The 16,655-nt window shown below is 54.3% G+C and overlaps 1 protein-coding gene across 8 annotated transcripts in view; it reads right to left on the minus strand.

Annotated features, from left to right (window-relative positions):
• Positions 1-3,420: 3,420 nt before the first annotated feature.
• The window catches only part of GAS7 (growth arrest specific 7), a 214,286-nt gene continuing 201,051 nt past the window's right edge, over positions 3,421-16,655 (minus strand). For 6 of the 8 annotated variants that reach the window (XM_042966365.1, XM_007085954.3, XM_042966366.1 and 3 more), the window contains exons 12-14: positions 12,218-12,297; positions 10,808-10,906; positions 3,421-9,744 (exon numbers count right to left, since the gene is read on the minus strand). In XM_042966365.1, coding sequence (XP_042822299.1) covers positions 9,631-9,744; positions 10,808-10,906; positions 12,218-12,297 — 293 coding nt within the window. In that variant the 3' untranslated portion in view covers positions 3,421-9,630. Of the gene's footprint in view, positions 9,745-10,807; positions 10,907-12,217; positions 12,298-16,081; positions 16,436-16,655 lie in introns of those variants that run through there. The other 2 variants (XM_042966368.1, XM_042966369.1) reach the window with 2 other exon arrangements.

Raw genomic sequence — 16,655 nt, forward strand, 5'->3', positions numbered from 1 at the left:
GTGCTGGCAGATGAGAGGCCGTGTGGCGGGTTCACCCCAGCACTGGGAGGGAGGAGGGGCCGGGATCGGGTGGGGGCGGGGTGCAAGCTCCAAGACCCCCCCCCCCCAAGATTAAAATAAAGAGCTGACAGCAGGTGGCCAATCCATCTCGGCCTTCTGGGAGGACAGGGCAGGAGATCAGAAACTTCAGAGCCAAAGCCTTGGCCTTCTCTGTTGCCCCTTGTCCGTCCCTCCGCCTCCTCTTCGACTCCAGCTTTCCAGAAGCCATGAGGCTCACAGCCTGTCTTCCCCCCCCACCCCAAACTCTGAAGATCCCAGGGACAGGAGTGGCATCTTGCATTGGGCCCTATACCGTAACCCTTAAAAGCCAGGCTCTGGAGCCAGCCCCAGTTCAAACCCCAGCTTTGCAACTTACTAGCTGTGTGACCCTAGGCGTGTTTCTTAACCTCTCTGTGCCTACAGTGCTCCTCAAATTCTTCACCTCCTTCAGGGCTTTCCTCAAATGTCACCTTCTCAGCAAGCTGGACTGACTACTCTATTTACAACAACGCACCCCGCTGCCAGCCGTCTGCATGCCCCAAACCCTGCTTTATTTTCCTCCCTTTCAGGTACACCTCCTGATTCACTTTTAATGATCCCGTGTGCTATGCCTGTACCAGAACGAAAGCTCCGTGAAGGCAGGGATTCTCTCTGTTTTGTTCTCAGCCACATTGCCATTGCCCAAATGGTGCCTGGCAGGTTTGGGCTCTCGGTGAATATTCCTTGAGTGACAAGGCATAAAAACAGTATCTACCTCATGGTTATTTTGAGGCTAAAATGAGTTAATACATGCAATGCAGTTAGAGCCTGGCACACAGTCAGTGCTAAATTCATGTTACTTCTTATTCATCTGCAACAGGGATCAAAACGTAGACTGCCTTCAGGGGCCAGCAGGTGGAGGAAGTGAGCGAAGCAGGTGAATCAGGGACAAGACAGGTGGTGAGGCCTGTACCACACACAGAAGGGGCTGCCTGTGGTCAAAGCCATGTGAATGTGATCATCCGAGATGACGGCCCAGTGTTACCAGATTTTTCAGTGCTGACCCCTGGGGTTCCGGAGGATTTCTCAGGAGGCCTTAATGTTGGGGGTGTTTCTGTGTGTCTCTGTGTTTACTTACTATTTTTTCCCACCGGTTTGTGAGCGCATGTGATTTCGTAATGGAAGGCCTTTCTTTTTTTTCCTAGAACTTCACTATCCCATAGCGAGGCATTTGTTCTCAAGAGCAGTTGGGAATAGGACAGTCACCAAACTCAAAAACCAACCAACAAACCAATCCACCTCAGCCCATGAAAGTGAGGCCACAGGCTTCACCTCTTGCCCTTGAACCAGATGGGGGAGGTGATTAGAAATGCCTGTTCGTGCTGGGCCTGTCCGCGTGGGGCCTGCGGATCAGGAGAGGCATATTATAGGGAGGAAATGGAGCCCAGAAGGGCATGTAGCCTGCCTGGGTCACACGTTGCTAAACGGCAAAGCCGGAAGGAAAGCCCTGGTCTGCCAGGCTCTCTGTTCGGGGTCTTTTTGTTATATTGCAACTACCTCCTTTCCCAAGGAGGCCTGAGTGAGGGGCTAAGAAGCTCCATTTTTGCAAGAGCTGGGGTTGCCCTGGCAGTAGAAGAGGTGGTGGGCAAGGAGACAGGGCCCTGGGTTAACACAGGAGGCAGTCAGAGACCCCCCCCCCTCCACCCTGGGGCCTTCTGCCCTGGCCAAGGCCAAGGAGGAAGGAGCCAGAACCAGGTGGGAAGCAGCCTGGTACTTCGGGTCCACATTCCTCAGGTTGTCGTACCCAGGAGGGCCCCGCCGCGTGGAAAAGACCACAGGCAGCTGTGTTGATGCTGTTGGGAGAGGGGTCATGACCTGGGGGGTTTGTTTGAAAACCTGTATAAACATCTTCTATCAGAGGGAGAGTTTATGCGTATGCGCCTTAGTCAAACAAGTTGTTGGAGATGATGTATTGTGAATGGGTTTGTTAAGTCTGAGCTGGGGCCATAAACTCTCCTCGAGCCCCAGAGGGTGCTGGGGAGGAGGCCGGCCCCCCAACCAGAGGACCTCCGTTTGTGTCTCCCCATCCCGGCCTTGCCTCCAAGGAAAAAAGCGGTCTCTTCCCAGAGGCCGGGTCGGTCCCTCCCGGAGCCAGGAGCTCTATCTTGGCCGCTCACGGGGGCCTGGCCGCCACACTCATGCCACCCCCAACTCCTACCTTCGCTTCTTTGGAGCTGAAGGACAAGATGGCCTTCCCTCGCTTGTCCTGGAACCGGAGCCGGCACCCCCATCTGCACTGGTGCCCGGAAAGGGGGTGTGGAGAGGGTGTCCGGGCGGCCCTCCCACGGCTCCCCTGTTGCACTAAATGGCTGTCCATCTTTCGGTGGCTTGGACTGGAGTCCTGGGGCCGTCTTGTCCCGTCAGCACCTGTCACACCCCACCCCAGTGTGCCGGCACATCCGGCCCCTGACGACTTCCCTGACTTCCACGATACCACCTCCTGCAGGCACGGTCACCGGTCTGGTCCCTGCTTCTGTCCTTGTCCCCAGCAGGCTGTGAAGCCAGCCCCACAGCCATGAAGTAGGCCGTGTGCTCCTTGGCTCAGAAACCCCTCCCCGGCGTGAAAGCCAGAGTCCTTCAAGGACCAGCAAAGCCCCACAGAAGCTGTCCCCGTCCACCATCCCGCACCTGCCTCCCCCACCACCCGGGTCTCCTTGCCTTCGATCCAATGCCGCCTTCTCAAGGAGGCCGCCCCAACTGCCCTCTTTAATACTGCGACGTACCCACTGTCAGCCTCACACCCTGCCCTGTTCTTCTTTCTCCCGAACACCTAGCACCTTCCACAGCCATGCTAGATTCGTTATTATGTCGACCTTCTTTGTTTGCCTCTCCCTGCTGGAAAGCCAGGTCCACGAGGGCAGGGCTCACTCGCCGATGCGTCCCCATGACCTAAAGTGGTGTTTGGGATAGAGTACATGCTCGATAATTACCGCATGGATGAATGGTTGGATGGATGGATGGATGGATGGATGGAGGGAGGGAGAAACAAAAGCCAGGAGCCACTTCTGTCCACAGGGACGTTAGGCACCAGGGGAGGGGGCCGAGCAGGGCCAAGTGCGTGGGTCTGGCAGCGTGGTACCCATCTGGGGGGGGGGCGGTCAGTGCCTAGGTGCCCTCTGCTAAGACATCAGGCATAAAATGATCACCACCCCTGGGTGCCCTGTGGTTATGCTGAGCCCATTTATACAAAGGAGAGGGTGACAGCGGGCTCCAGGAAGGAGGGTCACCCAGCAGGCCCCAGTGTCTCTGGACAGTTTATTTTACATGGGATGAATGTAAGCATCTTGAGTGTATACACAGAGCCAAAGGGGGGGCGAGGGGAAGAAAGAGAGAGAGAGAGCATTTAACTTCCTGAAAACGCTTTATAATAATGCAGAACAATTATATATAGCAAACGCCTTCAAAATTTAAACCCTTTAAACATTAGTTCTTTAGCATTAATACACACAAATGCTATTACGGGGGACGGGGCGGGGGGCAGCCGGGGGACCGGAGGAAAGGGCGAGTTACAGCCTCCATAGGGATCAGAGTTTCAACAGTGTTACTTATAAATTATGGTACATCGATGTTATTTACTGATCTAGGCAGCCAGAGGAAGGAAGGATATACAATGTGGGGTAAACACATTCATACCAGGATGAGCAATGCTGGCAGGAGACGCAGCTTTTTAACATTAAAAATGTATAAAGTATTTAGCAAAAGTTACAGAAAACAGACCAAATAAGCAAGTTTATTTTGTTAGAAAATTCCACTGTCACGGGCTTTGCTGATGTGCTCGTCTGTGAAAGGGCTGCCCCCGCCCCCGGCCCCCATCTCCTCTTCCGAAGGGAAGGGAAGGGAAGGGAAGGGAAGGGAAGGGAAGGGAAAGGAAGGGAAGGGAAGTGATGCCAATTTGGGACCCCCCGTCACCAAGGACGGCTGGTGTCCCTTTATATGTCTGTTCCTGGGTCCACGTGGCTGCTAAGAGCCAGTCTGCTGAGTGCAATGCCAGAAAGGGCCCGTCTCCGCTTGACAGGGGAGTGCAGAGGTCTCGGGAGGGAATGTGACTTCACTTTGGGTTACAGGACGAATGAGGCAGCAAAGTGGGGCCAGTCCAGTGCTCTTGCCCTGACGCCATATGCTTTCCTTCTCTGTCCCCACGTCACACCGTCCCCATTACGGCACCTGCGAGCCCAGACCTTTTGCATTCCACCACTGCAATCCTACTAAAAACGTCTCTCAAACACCAAGGGTCAATGTCCCCGGAACGGCACACAGAGAGATCCGAAGGCCACCGCCACCCGTCTCCGTCAGAGAACCCTCCCAACAGAAAGGCTCCAGACAGGGCCACGCGCCAGCATCTAAAGGGTCAAGGAAAACGAACCATCGGTTGTCGTCACCCGTCTTATTCCCACCCAAGCCTGTTGCAACAGGATTGGGTCCTTCACCGTCCACAAAAAAAAATTCTCCCGCGGGGGTGGGGGGGGATGGGGAGTCCTTCCTGGCACATCTCGACCCAGAGGCGCCCACGAAGCATGGGACCCTGCAGACTTGGGCTCCACGGCCAACACCTTCACCTGGCCTGGACCCAGGAATGTCTTCTGTTTGCTGGGGGCGGGGGGGGGGGTGTGTGTGTGTGCCTGGTTGCCTTCAAGGGCTCACCTTCCACTGAGCAGGACCTAAACAAGACACGGTTGGTGGAGTCATTACCTTGGGGGTCACGCCCATAGCCTGCCCGGCGTTAGTGGGGTTTGGTCCTATCTCCGTCACCACTGGCCACCACCCGGCGGGCCGCAGGCACACGCCTGGCTCGATGTGACCGCCAGCTGAACGAGGCTCCGGCAGTGACAGGAACCTCACGGGAAGAGACGCGTTCTTCACGCCCGAAGACCTCAGCACACGCGATCAAAGATGGGCGGACGAGACCCAAAAGATAATGACTTCTGCTTCCTTCAGGGGCCCGGGAGGAACTGCCTCATTCTCACCAGCTCAGGAAACTCTTTAATGTTAGCTCTGCTTTGCGTCTACACAGAGAAGTGCCAGGGTACCCCTCTCGGGCAGGTTCCAGACCCCCGCGTGCACGACGGCGCCCGTGGGGCCCAGGCCAGGCACGACCGGGTGTCAGGTGAGGGACTGGAGACAAGAAGGGGACAGCGTTCGAAGTAGCTGGAGGAGCCTGGGGAGACCAGAACGGACACCTGCAGCCCAAGGAAGCGACACAGATCCAGGGGAAGGCCGCTGACGAGCCAGCCCCGAGCCCTCACCCCCCGCTTTGTCCGTTCGCTTTCCACACCCCCTAATGCTCAGTGCCTGCCCGGGGCCACAGCGGGGGGTTGAAGCCAGGGTCCCCGGGAGTGCGTGGATTTGCCAGCCGACAGTGTGACACAAGTGGGAGGCCCCCTTCCCCCCTCTTCCCTGGCCCCTTTCTGCACAAAAGCCTCAAACGGACCACAAAGAACCACTGTGGGCACAGCTGGCATCTGGAGAAGGAGCCTCGGGAGACACAGGAAGCAGCCGTGCAAACAAGCCGGAGACCCCGGGCCGGGAACCACTCACGGGCGCGAACAACTCGCTTCAAAAAGCGGGGAAGCGGCCGTGGGTCACCCACCCGTGCAACGGAGCGCTACTCTGCGAGACAAGGGGACACGCTGGTGACACACGCACGTGGGTGACCCAAAGCATTAAGCCGAGAGGAAGAAGGCACGAGGGCCCCATCGGCAACTCCGTTTCCCCGACATTCTAGACAAGGCAAACACCATAGCATCAGAAAACCCATCAGCGGGAGTGGGGGGAAGGGGGACAGGAGTGGATCGACCGTAAGGGAGCCGCAGGGAATTTTCAGGAGTGATGGAAATATTATGTTGATTTTGGTGGTGCATTTGTCAAAACTCACGGGCCGGGGGGACTCTCACTGCACATCAATGAGCCCCGATACTGTTACGTCAAATACCTCTCGATAAACCTGAAGAAAAGAAAAGGGAGTAGGTCTTGGAGGAGCGAGGGGGTTGGGGGGGGAATATGCAGATCTGTACCTCACTTCACATCTTTAAAGTGCTTTCTCTGTCTACATGACCACCAGCACAGGATCCTGTTTAAGATCTCCCTGTCAAGGCCACGCACGGCTGGAAGCGAAATCACTTAAAACGAGCCAAAGTCTTTGCTGTCCTTTGAAGTTTATGGCTTGTGTTTCCAAGAAGGGAGTTTGGCTCAGCCCGAGATGTTCATGCACCCATCCGCTCATCCAGTAATCGATTGGTTCTCACAAAGGGATTAGAAAGCCCTGGTTTGTGCACATGCACAGCGTTCCCGTCTGCTTCAGTCGCTAACCAGCCCCGATGAGGGGGGCCTCCTACTGCAGAAATGCTCCTGGCTCGACAGGAGGGGGGTGGAGGGTAGAAAGGAGACCCAAGGTGGTCTTGATCGCAGCTACCCTATGGCTCTGCTGGCCGGTGCTTTGCAATAGTGATTGAAGGCGACAGGAAAAAAAAAAAAAAAAAAAAAAAAAAGGAAGGAACAAGAGATTTCTCCCAGACACTGTCGTGGAAACCGACTTACTCTGCACACCATTTGTCTTACATTTCTTTTCTCAACGATCTGGCTTTCACTGACCAAACGAGGTGCGTCCATGTTTCCCGGGGGGCAGGGAGAAGGACCCACCTGTTCCGAGAAAGAGAACAATGGAGGTGCTCAGGAACATTCCAGACACTCCCGAATACGCCCGGCCACACCCTCTTCTAACCCGAACGCAAGAACAAAAGAGAACAGCAACAACGAGACAGAACGCTACTCCCAAAGCTCGCTTTGGGACATTCTAGACTTCACCCTAAGCTCAGTTCCCCCCCCAGGGCAGGAGCCCCATGAACAGACCGTGCTCTTCAATCACTGGGCTCGCTGGCCGGCCTTGGGCTTCGTTATTCCTCTTTGTGAAGAGAGGAGAGTTATTTACAAGAAACAAGAGAGATCTCTGAGATCCCAGTCGGATACGGGCTGCAAGCTCTGGTGACCAGGTGATTACACTCTTGTGACTGTCCACCTGTCCACCTGCCATCCAATGGTGGACCCCACACTGGCGGTGGTTTGTGTTCTCATTACAGGCTCCAGGTGGGTCGAATGTGGGACAGATGCAATGCTCTCACTGTCCAGAAAGACCTCTCAAGAGCCCCTTGTCTGCGTGGAGAACAAAGGGGATGGGGAGAGAGTGCCGGTCTCACATGCGGCTACGTTTCCAGCACCCCTCCTGGCTCATGCCCAGTATCGCTCGATAAGTGAACGAGTGAGCGAGTGAATGAATGAACGCGGATCTACCAGCATTAACAGGATCTCAGGAAACCTCAATGCTGCAGAGAGTACTTGGGTGTGAATGCCAAGGTCGCCGGATTGCAAGAGCCCCGGTGAAAAAAGTCTAAGTCTACACAAACGAAGAGATCCCGTGCCCGGTCTTGTCCCCAGATCTCAGCGCACTGCCCAGCCTTCTCTAAATTCCCAACGAACGGAGGAGGAGAGGACAACGAAAAGCAAAGAAAAGAAGTGTGTACTAACGTGGGGGAGGGGGGGGGCGGGAAGAATGATTCCGGAAAATAGACCGGCCCATACGGGGCCCAATCCAGGCTCCCCTGGAAAAGGCAAGAGAGCTCCCCCTGTCCCAGGGAGCAAAGGAAGACTCAAGAATCCTCACACGGGAAGGAGAAAACAAAATCAACGAGCCGTATCGCACTCAAAATATCTGTGTTAGTAACAAGGCTACTTACTGGCTTTGAACATTTGAAAATCACCCACAAATTAGTTTACTAAGCCACAAAGCGATGACTGCTAGCACCCATTTTGAATAGAGAAACCCAGAAATAACATCCTAAAATTGGTCGCTGGTGTCATGGGCACCAACCCCAGATCTGGAAGCTGTGGTCCTCCGTGGCAGGGACACACCCATTCTCACACTCTCGTGCTGGGGAAGGCTTTCACGCTGGCCTTTCTGGGTCGGGGACAGTTCAAGAAGAAAAGCGACAACGTCTGGCTTGCTCTAGAATACTCAGCATCTTTCTACTAGAAGCTGTGAGGCGGTAATTCTGAATCAGTGAAAGAGGGGCCGAAAGACTCGAAGTCATCAACTCCCGGCACGTGAGACCCAGGGACCAGCGAGTTGTGCTCTTAGAATCGTGACCTTGTGTGTGTTGGGGGGTGGGGTGGGGGCGGGGTACGGACCCTGCACGTCCAAAGTAATCGAAGGGAAAAACGAACTAAGAAAGATGGGCTCTCAGGGCACGGGTTCTGGGCTAGACTCTGCCCCCTGCTGGCCGTGTGACCACGCCCACCTTCAGGGGGCACTTCTACGGGTCCCCTGGAGCCAATTCTCAGGGTTAGATGCTGCACCAGGTTGTTTGCCGTGTTTCTATAAAGGGAGAGACTGATGAACGAGGACCCAATGGGACGGGCTGAAAGCTTCCCAAGTCACGCACCAACCCGGCTTTCCCAGGAATTTGGTGGGGGGGGTGGCAAAAGGGGAAGGGGGCACCAGCACCAAGCAGGGCTCTGGAACGTGCAGAAGCAGAGGTCAAGGTGACAGGACACTGCCTGGAAGCCAGGACCGTCTGCCATGTCCGCACGGTGTCCACGAGGGAGCGAAAGCCTCATGGGGGTTGGCGGGGGGGGGCGGGGGGGTTGGAGAGTCACCCCCCCACCCCCCACGCACAAGCAGGGGGAGCCCTCTGGGGGTGGCAAAGACCCATCCCAACCCATCTCCCACAGGGGACCGACCCAGCCCCAGTAAGAGCCCGGGAGGGGGTGGGGGCGGGAGCTTCCTTGAGGAAACAGCCGAGGGCTGGGTTGGAGGAAGGTTTCCAGCCCAGAGACCTGACAGGAGATGCCTGACCGAATATAAAAACACGACTCAACACTCTGACTTGGGGCCGATGTGCTGAATGAGGTAGTTCCGTCCTGACCTCTCCAGGCAGGGTCAGTCTGGGTAGAGAGGAACCAGGCCTTATTCCCAAGACCCCAGACGATGAAAAGTGGCAAAGGAAGAGCCAGGATGTGGGTTTCCAGAATGCAACGGGGGGAAAAAAAAAACTAAGAGGGCGGGCCACAAGAGGTTCTGGGTGCGGGCTGTTGAGCTGAACGGTGCCTTCTATCCACGATTCCGACCCTCGTCCTGGGTTGGAGACAGGGACCTTTCTCCCATGACCCTCCAAAGCCCACCACACAGCTGGAGGCAGGGCCTTGGGGCTTCCGGGGACACAAGCGTGCGACGCAGCCAGCTCTGGGTGGGGATGTGACCCCTACAGGGTGCAGCAGGGACCATAAAGTTCCAGCCTCAGTCTGTTCTCGGAGCAGCAAGCACAGGACAGGAATTGGGGGGCTTCAGCCTCGGAGACAAGGGCAGGGCTGTGGATCAGTCTTCTTGGCCTGGGGACACGGGCAGCTCCCGGCAGGGCCGCCTTTCTGGAATCACCAGCTCAGCAGACCCGGACAGTGGGCGGGAGGACAGCTGCACTCAGCAGCGGCCCCCTGGCCACCTGCTCTCCATGGGACCCCCCGGCCCCTCTCCTTGGCAGGACCCCCGGGGCCGTGCATGCCCGTCTAAATCTCCATGTCCACGGGGCGGATGTTGCCTGTCTTGTGCTCTCTGACCCACAGCTCCCTGTCTTTGGCTGGGTCCACTTTCCGAAGCAGTTGGTCCACAGGCTCGACTGTCTGTAAGGGACAGAGAAAGGGACGTGGTCAGAGGTGGCGGCTGGGGACAGCACCATTGGGCCACGCTGCTTATGCCTTCTGGCCTTCGGAGTAGCCTTTCTAGAAGGTCGTGGGGGCCCCAAGGGAGGCCTTGGGGAGGGACGGCTGTACGCAGGGTTGCAAGAGCAGGGAGCCCCAGGCTCCTGTCCCCCTTCTGCCCTCCAGCCCACAGGCCTGCGTGACCAGGCAGGGTGGCCCATGGCCACCAGTCCGGGAACTCCTCCATCTGTCCCCACCTTAACCATCCAAGAACATGGCAGATAGAACTTCAGCTTTAGAGATTTTGAACAACACTTCTGGGTTATTTATTATTTTGGGGGTGAGCAGGCAGGTGGTAAGAAATTTGCCAGGGGAGGGGGTGCCTGGGTGGCTCAGTCGGTTAAGTGCCTGAGTCTTGACTTCAGCTCAGGTCATGATCTCATGGTTGGTGGGTTCAAGCCCCGTGTTGGGCTCTGTGCCGACAGCATGGAGCCTGGTTGGGATTCTGTCTCTGTGACTCTCTTTCTCTCAAAATAAATAAATAAACTCAGGGTGCCTGGGGGGGCTCAGTCAGTTAAGCGTCCGACTTCAGCTCAGGTCGTGATCTCATGGTTTGTGGGTTCGAGCCCCGCGTCGGGCTATGTGCTGATGGCTCAGAGCCTGCAGCCTGAGATTCTGTGTTTCCCTCTCTCTCTCTGCCCTCCCCCTGCTTGTGCTCTGTCTGTCTCAAAAATAAATAAACATTTAAAAAATAAATAAATGAATAAGCAAACAAAAAAAGACATTTGCCAGGGGAGGCGATAAGGCCTTCAGTACTTCAATGGTCATGACCTTCTCTCTCCTCAAGGGAACAGCTCACGTGTGTCTCCAGCTCATGTGCTTGGGATGGAGCCACACGGACATGCAGAACAGACCGTGAGCCCCTCCCAAGAGGTGGCCCGTGGGTTCCAGCACCTGCCACGGACCACCTTCACCAGCCCAGCGCAGGGTGGCTCTCCTCTCGCCCCGCCCCGTGGGTCCTACCGGCCCCGGGCAGGGAACTCACGCTTTGGTTGAACATGTCTGTCTCGTGCCGCAGCTGTGTATACTGGCATAGATGTTGTCGAATCATCTCTACCCTCTCCGCCTCCAGCCGCTCTAGCTCCTGCCGAGGAGGAGACCACAGAGCCCTGAGCGTGCGCCCTCACCTCGGGGGACCTTCCCACCATGCAGGTCCCAGCCCGCCCTGTATGCAAGACACGCGACTTAACTGTCCTCGATGATTTTAACACACAAGCATCGCTTGCCCGAAGCGCGCGGCATTATGGGGGAGCAGCAGGGTTCGAAGCAGGGTCTGTCGGGCTCGGACTCCTGATTCTGCACCAGTGCATACCCAGCCCTAGTTCCCCGACGAGGTGGACAAATAGGTCACGTGTGGAGGTTCTGTGCCTCTGACTCTTGGGACTCTGTCCCTGGGCCTCTGCGGAACAGCCTCCCCTCCTCTGTCCATTCCGGGTGCTGAGGTGCAGACCAGAGACCAGGTAAGGGGAAGCAGGGAGCGGGGGGGGATGGCCATTGGGAAACGGAAGAGAAAGGGTTTGTCCTCTGGCTTCTAGAGGGTTCCGCACCTTGGGAATTTAGGGGATCAGACTGCTGTTCTGGGCACAACTAGGTCACTGCCTAAGTGATTAACAGGGAACGAGGGTAAGTCAGGGGGGCTTAATTAGGGGATTAACCAGGAGGAAAACTGGGTCACTGTCCCTGGGGGAGGCCTCTAATCTGCTCTGGGGGTGCTGACACGTGGGGAAGGCAGAGAGTTCTTCTGTCCTGTGCTGGATGGATGAGGATAGCTTTGGGCGGTGGAGACAATAATGCCTGGCCCAAGACCTCCCTTCTCGTCCAACCCGATGGCCCAAGTGCCAACCACGCTTCACTGTCCAATCCAACGGGTGCTGGGGAGGAGATGCTCTCCCTTCACAAGAAATACTCAGGAAGGCAAAAGAAAAGGGGTCTGATGCCTATTCCCTGTGCCCTTTGGGCAGGGACCTCCCCTCCCATTCTCCCTAAGTACCTACTACCTCCCATCCCACTCCAAACGTGCTTCTTATCCTTCTGGGGGTGGGAAGGGTCATGCGTCCTACAACCTGGCTATTTGTCCTAAAGGCACCACTGTACATTTGGCTGAGGGCATCCTTGGATGACCCTGACCCTTCAGAGGACAGCCAAGGAGGACACAGTAAGACTCAACCCTCTCCTGTGTCCACACAGCTAGGAAGTGCCCAAGCAGGATCTGAATCCACACAGACTGGCTCAGGGTCGAGGTCTTGACCTTGGCGGTAGAGCAGATCTAATGACCACCTCGACGGCCACCTCCACTCCATCATCCTCACGGACGCCAGCACCCCCCCCCCCACCCCCAGGACTTCCTGAGCACGGGTCCCTGTGCCGACACGCTTACACATCTCTGCTCACTCACCAGTGTGGTGGTCACCATCTCTTCAAACCACTTGGACTGGGCCTGGTTGTAGAGATCCACGCAGCGCATGAGGTCATCTCCTGGAAGAGACCATCAGCCACCATCACACTCTGTCTTGTCCTCACCATGGCTGCCCTCTCGTGTCCCTGGGTCGTGGAAGCCACTGGAAAGCGGACAGATGGAAAGCAGAGCAAAGGAAAGGGGCCACCCAGCACCACGAGAGAACAGCTTCGGAGTGCCCATCGGAACTTGACCCCAGATAACCAAGAACTCAGGATGAGGGTTTCCTTAGCGTGTGTACGTGCGAACGTGTGCGGTGCTCCCAGGGCACCCCCAATCCTACCATGAGCCCAAGGAAAGCTTCCCTCTCTAAAGATCCCAGTTTCATTTGACATTGGAGGGTCCTTCTTGGTTTTAAAACATGTCACGGCAACCTGGAAGCAGCCAAGAGTTCAAAAGGAAGTCTGCAAATTGTGTGTGTGTGTGTGTGTGTGTGTGTGCGCGCGCGCACCCCAGAATATAATTCTGAAACACAAAATAACGTGTCTGATGGTTTGTGGCTCGTTCATGTGCAGCGAGGGTACAAAAACATGCACTGGCAGCTATATATCAATCCCAGGACAGGGGTGACAAAGAGAGGGAAACAGGGTAGGTGGGAGGGAATGAGCTCTTCCCACGGCATTTTATTTCATAAAAGAGAGACGGGAAACCAACATAACTACTCAATCTCGATGGCTGGCATGTTACTACCTTCTGTAACGGCAGGTACATTTGAAGCCTTTCGTTAACCAGAAAGAAAACACGCTTTATGTAAAAACAATCGCAAACATTACTAAGTACACAGGCACCAAGAACCTCATCACCCGAAACACAGTTCCTGGACCTGTAGCATCAACGTGCACGGAGAACTTGCTAGAAATGCAGGTCTCTGGGCACAGAGGAGGCCTGCCGAACAGGAAACTGCATTTTCAGAAGAGCCTCGGGTGAGTGGCGTGCACCTCGCAGCCGGGGTACCACCAGAGCACGTGGCTCCGTCTCAGTGTGGTTTTCTGATCATCGCAGGGTGCCAGAGACGGGAAGGCATCGTGGTCTTTGTTCGCGGCGGGAAAACCTCATGAGCCAACCCGAAGCTCGCTCTTTAGGTCTAGTATGGTAATTCCAGCAAATTCAAAGTTACTTAATAATATCCCCTGGCTCACGGGTATTCTGAAATGGAGGTGAAAGAAATCAGGGAGACTCGTGTCCACGTGACCCAGGGCCCAGCTCAGTACCCCCTCTACCGAACTATACCTAGCCAGCTGGGAGACGGGGCTGAGTAACAGAACCCAGTCAAGGGCTGTGTTCATTTTGCTTTTGATCTATGGCCAGCGAATGGGTCCCCGATCCCAAGACGGAATGACCAGGAGAGAAGGAAGTGTATGCTTCACTGCAAACACATTCCCACCAGCCCCCGCCCGCTGCCTGGCCGAGGGGGGTCGGCATATCACCCTACAAACGTACAATGATAAAACTCCCAAAGCCCTCTCTGTCGATCCCGATTTCGAGAACATGCTTCGGAAAACTTCTCCGACACCAGGAAATAGGGCAGCTGAAGGAGACTGTGTCTTCTCTCCAAGTAGCCCAAGGGTACCCTTCTGAACAAGCTGAGTGGGAAAATGTGGATTCTGGAACCAGGGTATCCGGGCTGTCTTACCGGCATCCCTGTGTAGGAGCTGTGGGAACTTGGACAAATCAACGAACCTGCTTAAGCCTCAGTTTCCTCATCTATGCAAACATCTATAAAACAACAGTACCTTCACAGGGTCATGTGGACAGTTAAGTCACCCGATACCTGTCTGGTGTTTGGAACGGACACAGGCAGAGTTAGCGCGACAGTAACGCGAGCTAAGGGGGTGACGGGGACAAATGAGGTCAAGCCCCCTGAGGACCCAGAGGTGCTCCCTTCCAGCAGCCTTGGAAAGGATGAGGGAGGGAAGGAAAAGAAAGGAGAGAAGAAAAGGAGGCATCTTCTGGGTAACATGCTGTCCAGAGAAACGGAGACAAGGAGTCTTTGGAAGAAAAGAAGGTGAGATTCTGGGGAACAGGGCTCCATGACTGTGATCCTGGGGAATGTTTGTCACCTGCCATCTGCTTTCTCGCCTGTAAAGGGCATAGAAATACCTCCCTGCAGGAATGGGGGGGTTCAATGCGGAGGCTATGACACACGGGGCTGGGCACCTCGCACATAGAAAAGGTTTCGGAAAGGTAGACTTTTTCACAATCAGATCCAAGGACAAGGACAAGTCACTTCCATCACAAAATAATTCCAAACTTTAGGGATAAGAGACGTATTGTCTGATGGCAATGCACCCAATGGAGACACAGCAAAACCAGAGAGCCAAGGTAACCGAGCCCCCGGCTTGTGAAAATGCAACATTTTCTAAATTTGGCTTAAATTTAGTAGAAGTAGCAAATCGCAAGATTCATCTAGAACACAAGAGAAAGGAAAACACGAGAAATCAGGACTTGAGGAACGTGGTAAGGAGCAGTGGTGTGAGAAAAAATAAACGCCCACCGGGGCAAATATTTACGTATTTATTTTTTAAACCTGGGGTCAAAGGCAAAAAAAGTGATTAAAAAAATATGCAGAAAGGAGAGGTCTAAGTCAGTCACAAAACCCAGAATTTACAAGGGAAAAGACCGCTGTACAAAGAAATTCAACAAAACAAGCCAGAGAGAGAAGAAAAGAAAGAAACACAAAGACCAAAATTAAATGATCGAGGGCAACCCCGGAAAAATATTTCCAATTCAAATTTTTTTTTTTTTCAACGTTTTGTATTTATTTTTGGGACAGAGAGAGACAGAGCATGAACGGGGGAGGGGCAGAGAGAGAGGGAGACACAGAATCGGAAACAGGCTCCAGGCTCCGAGCCATCAGCCCAGAGCCTGACGCGGGGCTCGAACTCGCGGACCGCGAGATCGTGACCTGGCTGAAGTCGGACGCTTAACCGACTGCGCCACCCAGGCGCCCCAAAATATTTCCAATTCAAACCACAGAAGGTTAATTTTCCTGACACAGAAACGTAATCCTCGTCAACCAATCAGTCAGAAAAAGACCAGCTACGTCGACAAGAAACTGGGGACAGGACAGGAGTTCATCAGTTCACAAGAAAAAGTCACACGTGACCTCTACAAGTCTGTTTTTAAAATGCTCAAACTCACTCAAAAAGAAATGTAAACTTGAGTTACCCACACAATATGGATGCTCACTAGACAGCTATGGTGTCGAAGTCGGATCGCACACAGCGCTGACCGGAGTTTAGGGAACGGACATCCCTACTTTCGGTAACACGCACACCTCTCTGGAAAGCCATTTGGAAATGCCCACCCAAACCCACACAACGCTTTGACCCAGAAAATCCACACCTGTGTTCTCTCTATCCGAGGACTGAGTCTCACATACACACAGATGCCGGGACACTAACAACCATCACGGCCGCTGACGAATCTGAAAGTCCTGCAAACGTCAACCAGGTGAACTCATGAAATAAATTCGGGGCCAATCACACACTTGGACACTATTCAACCATTTATGAAGTCCGATGTACAGGGGACGCCCAGGTGGCTCAGTCAGTTAAGCATCCGACTTCGGCTCAGGTCACGATCTCATGGTTTGTGAGTTCGAGCCCCATGTTGGGCTCCGTGCTGACAGCTCGGAGCCTGAAGCCTGCTTCAGAATCTGTGTCTCCCTCTCTCTCTATTCCTCCCCCGCTCGACTCTGTCCTCTCTCACTCTCTCTCAAAAATAAATATTAAAAAAAATTTTTATTTTTAAATTCAAACACTTGTAAGTGTTCATAGTGATTATATCCAGTGGAGAAGAGTTTATGTTCTTAGGTGCTGATTACAATGTTTTGCCAAGCAGTGACAGAATTTTATTTTTAAAGTAACTTAATATATTAAACGAATTTAAATAGCCTCTCCCTGTCCTGGGGTTCCCTTCTCAATCCCCGGTTAAGTACATTACGCCTTCTATTTCTGGATCCAATTACCACCAGGCATTGTAAGATCTTTCCATCGAATGTTGTGTTTACGTGACATTGCTTTGCTATCCGCTCTTCCTACGCCACTGTATCTCGTAACGTCCAGACGGTGGCTGCTTTGTTCTATGATGAATGAGCTGTCCCGAGTTCACCAGCAGTTGAGGTGGGAAAGACTCAGAAGCCATCTGATCCAAACCCTAATCACAGCACATGCTTTAATCCCGGAGGGCAACACGCATTGTCCTTGCAGGCGGTTAAACTCTGGGTCTCTAGGGGCTCCTGGGTGGCTCAGTCGGTTAAACAACTGATTTCAGGTCATGATCTCATGGTTCGTGGGTTCGAGCCCCGCATGGGGCTCTGTGCTGACAGCTCAGAGCCTGGAGCCCGCTTTGGATTCTGTGTCTCCCTCTCTCTCTG

This window comes from Panthera tigris, chromosome E1 (assembly GCF_018350195.1).
Source record: "Panthera tigris isolate Pti1 chromosome E1, P.tigris_Pti1_mat1.1, whole genome shotgun sequence".
Classification (NCBI taxonomy): Eukaryota; Metazoa; Chordata; class Mammalia; order Carnivora; family Felidae; genus Panthera; species Panthera tigris.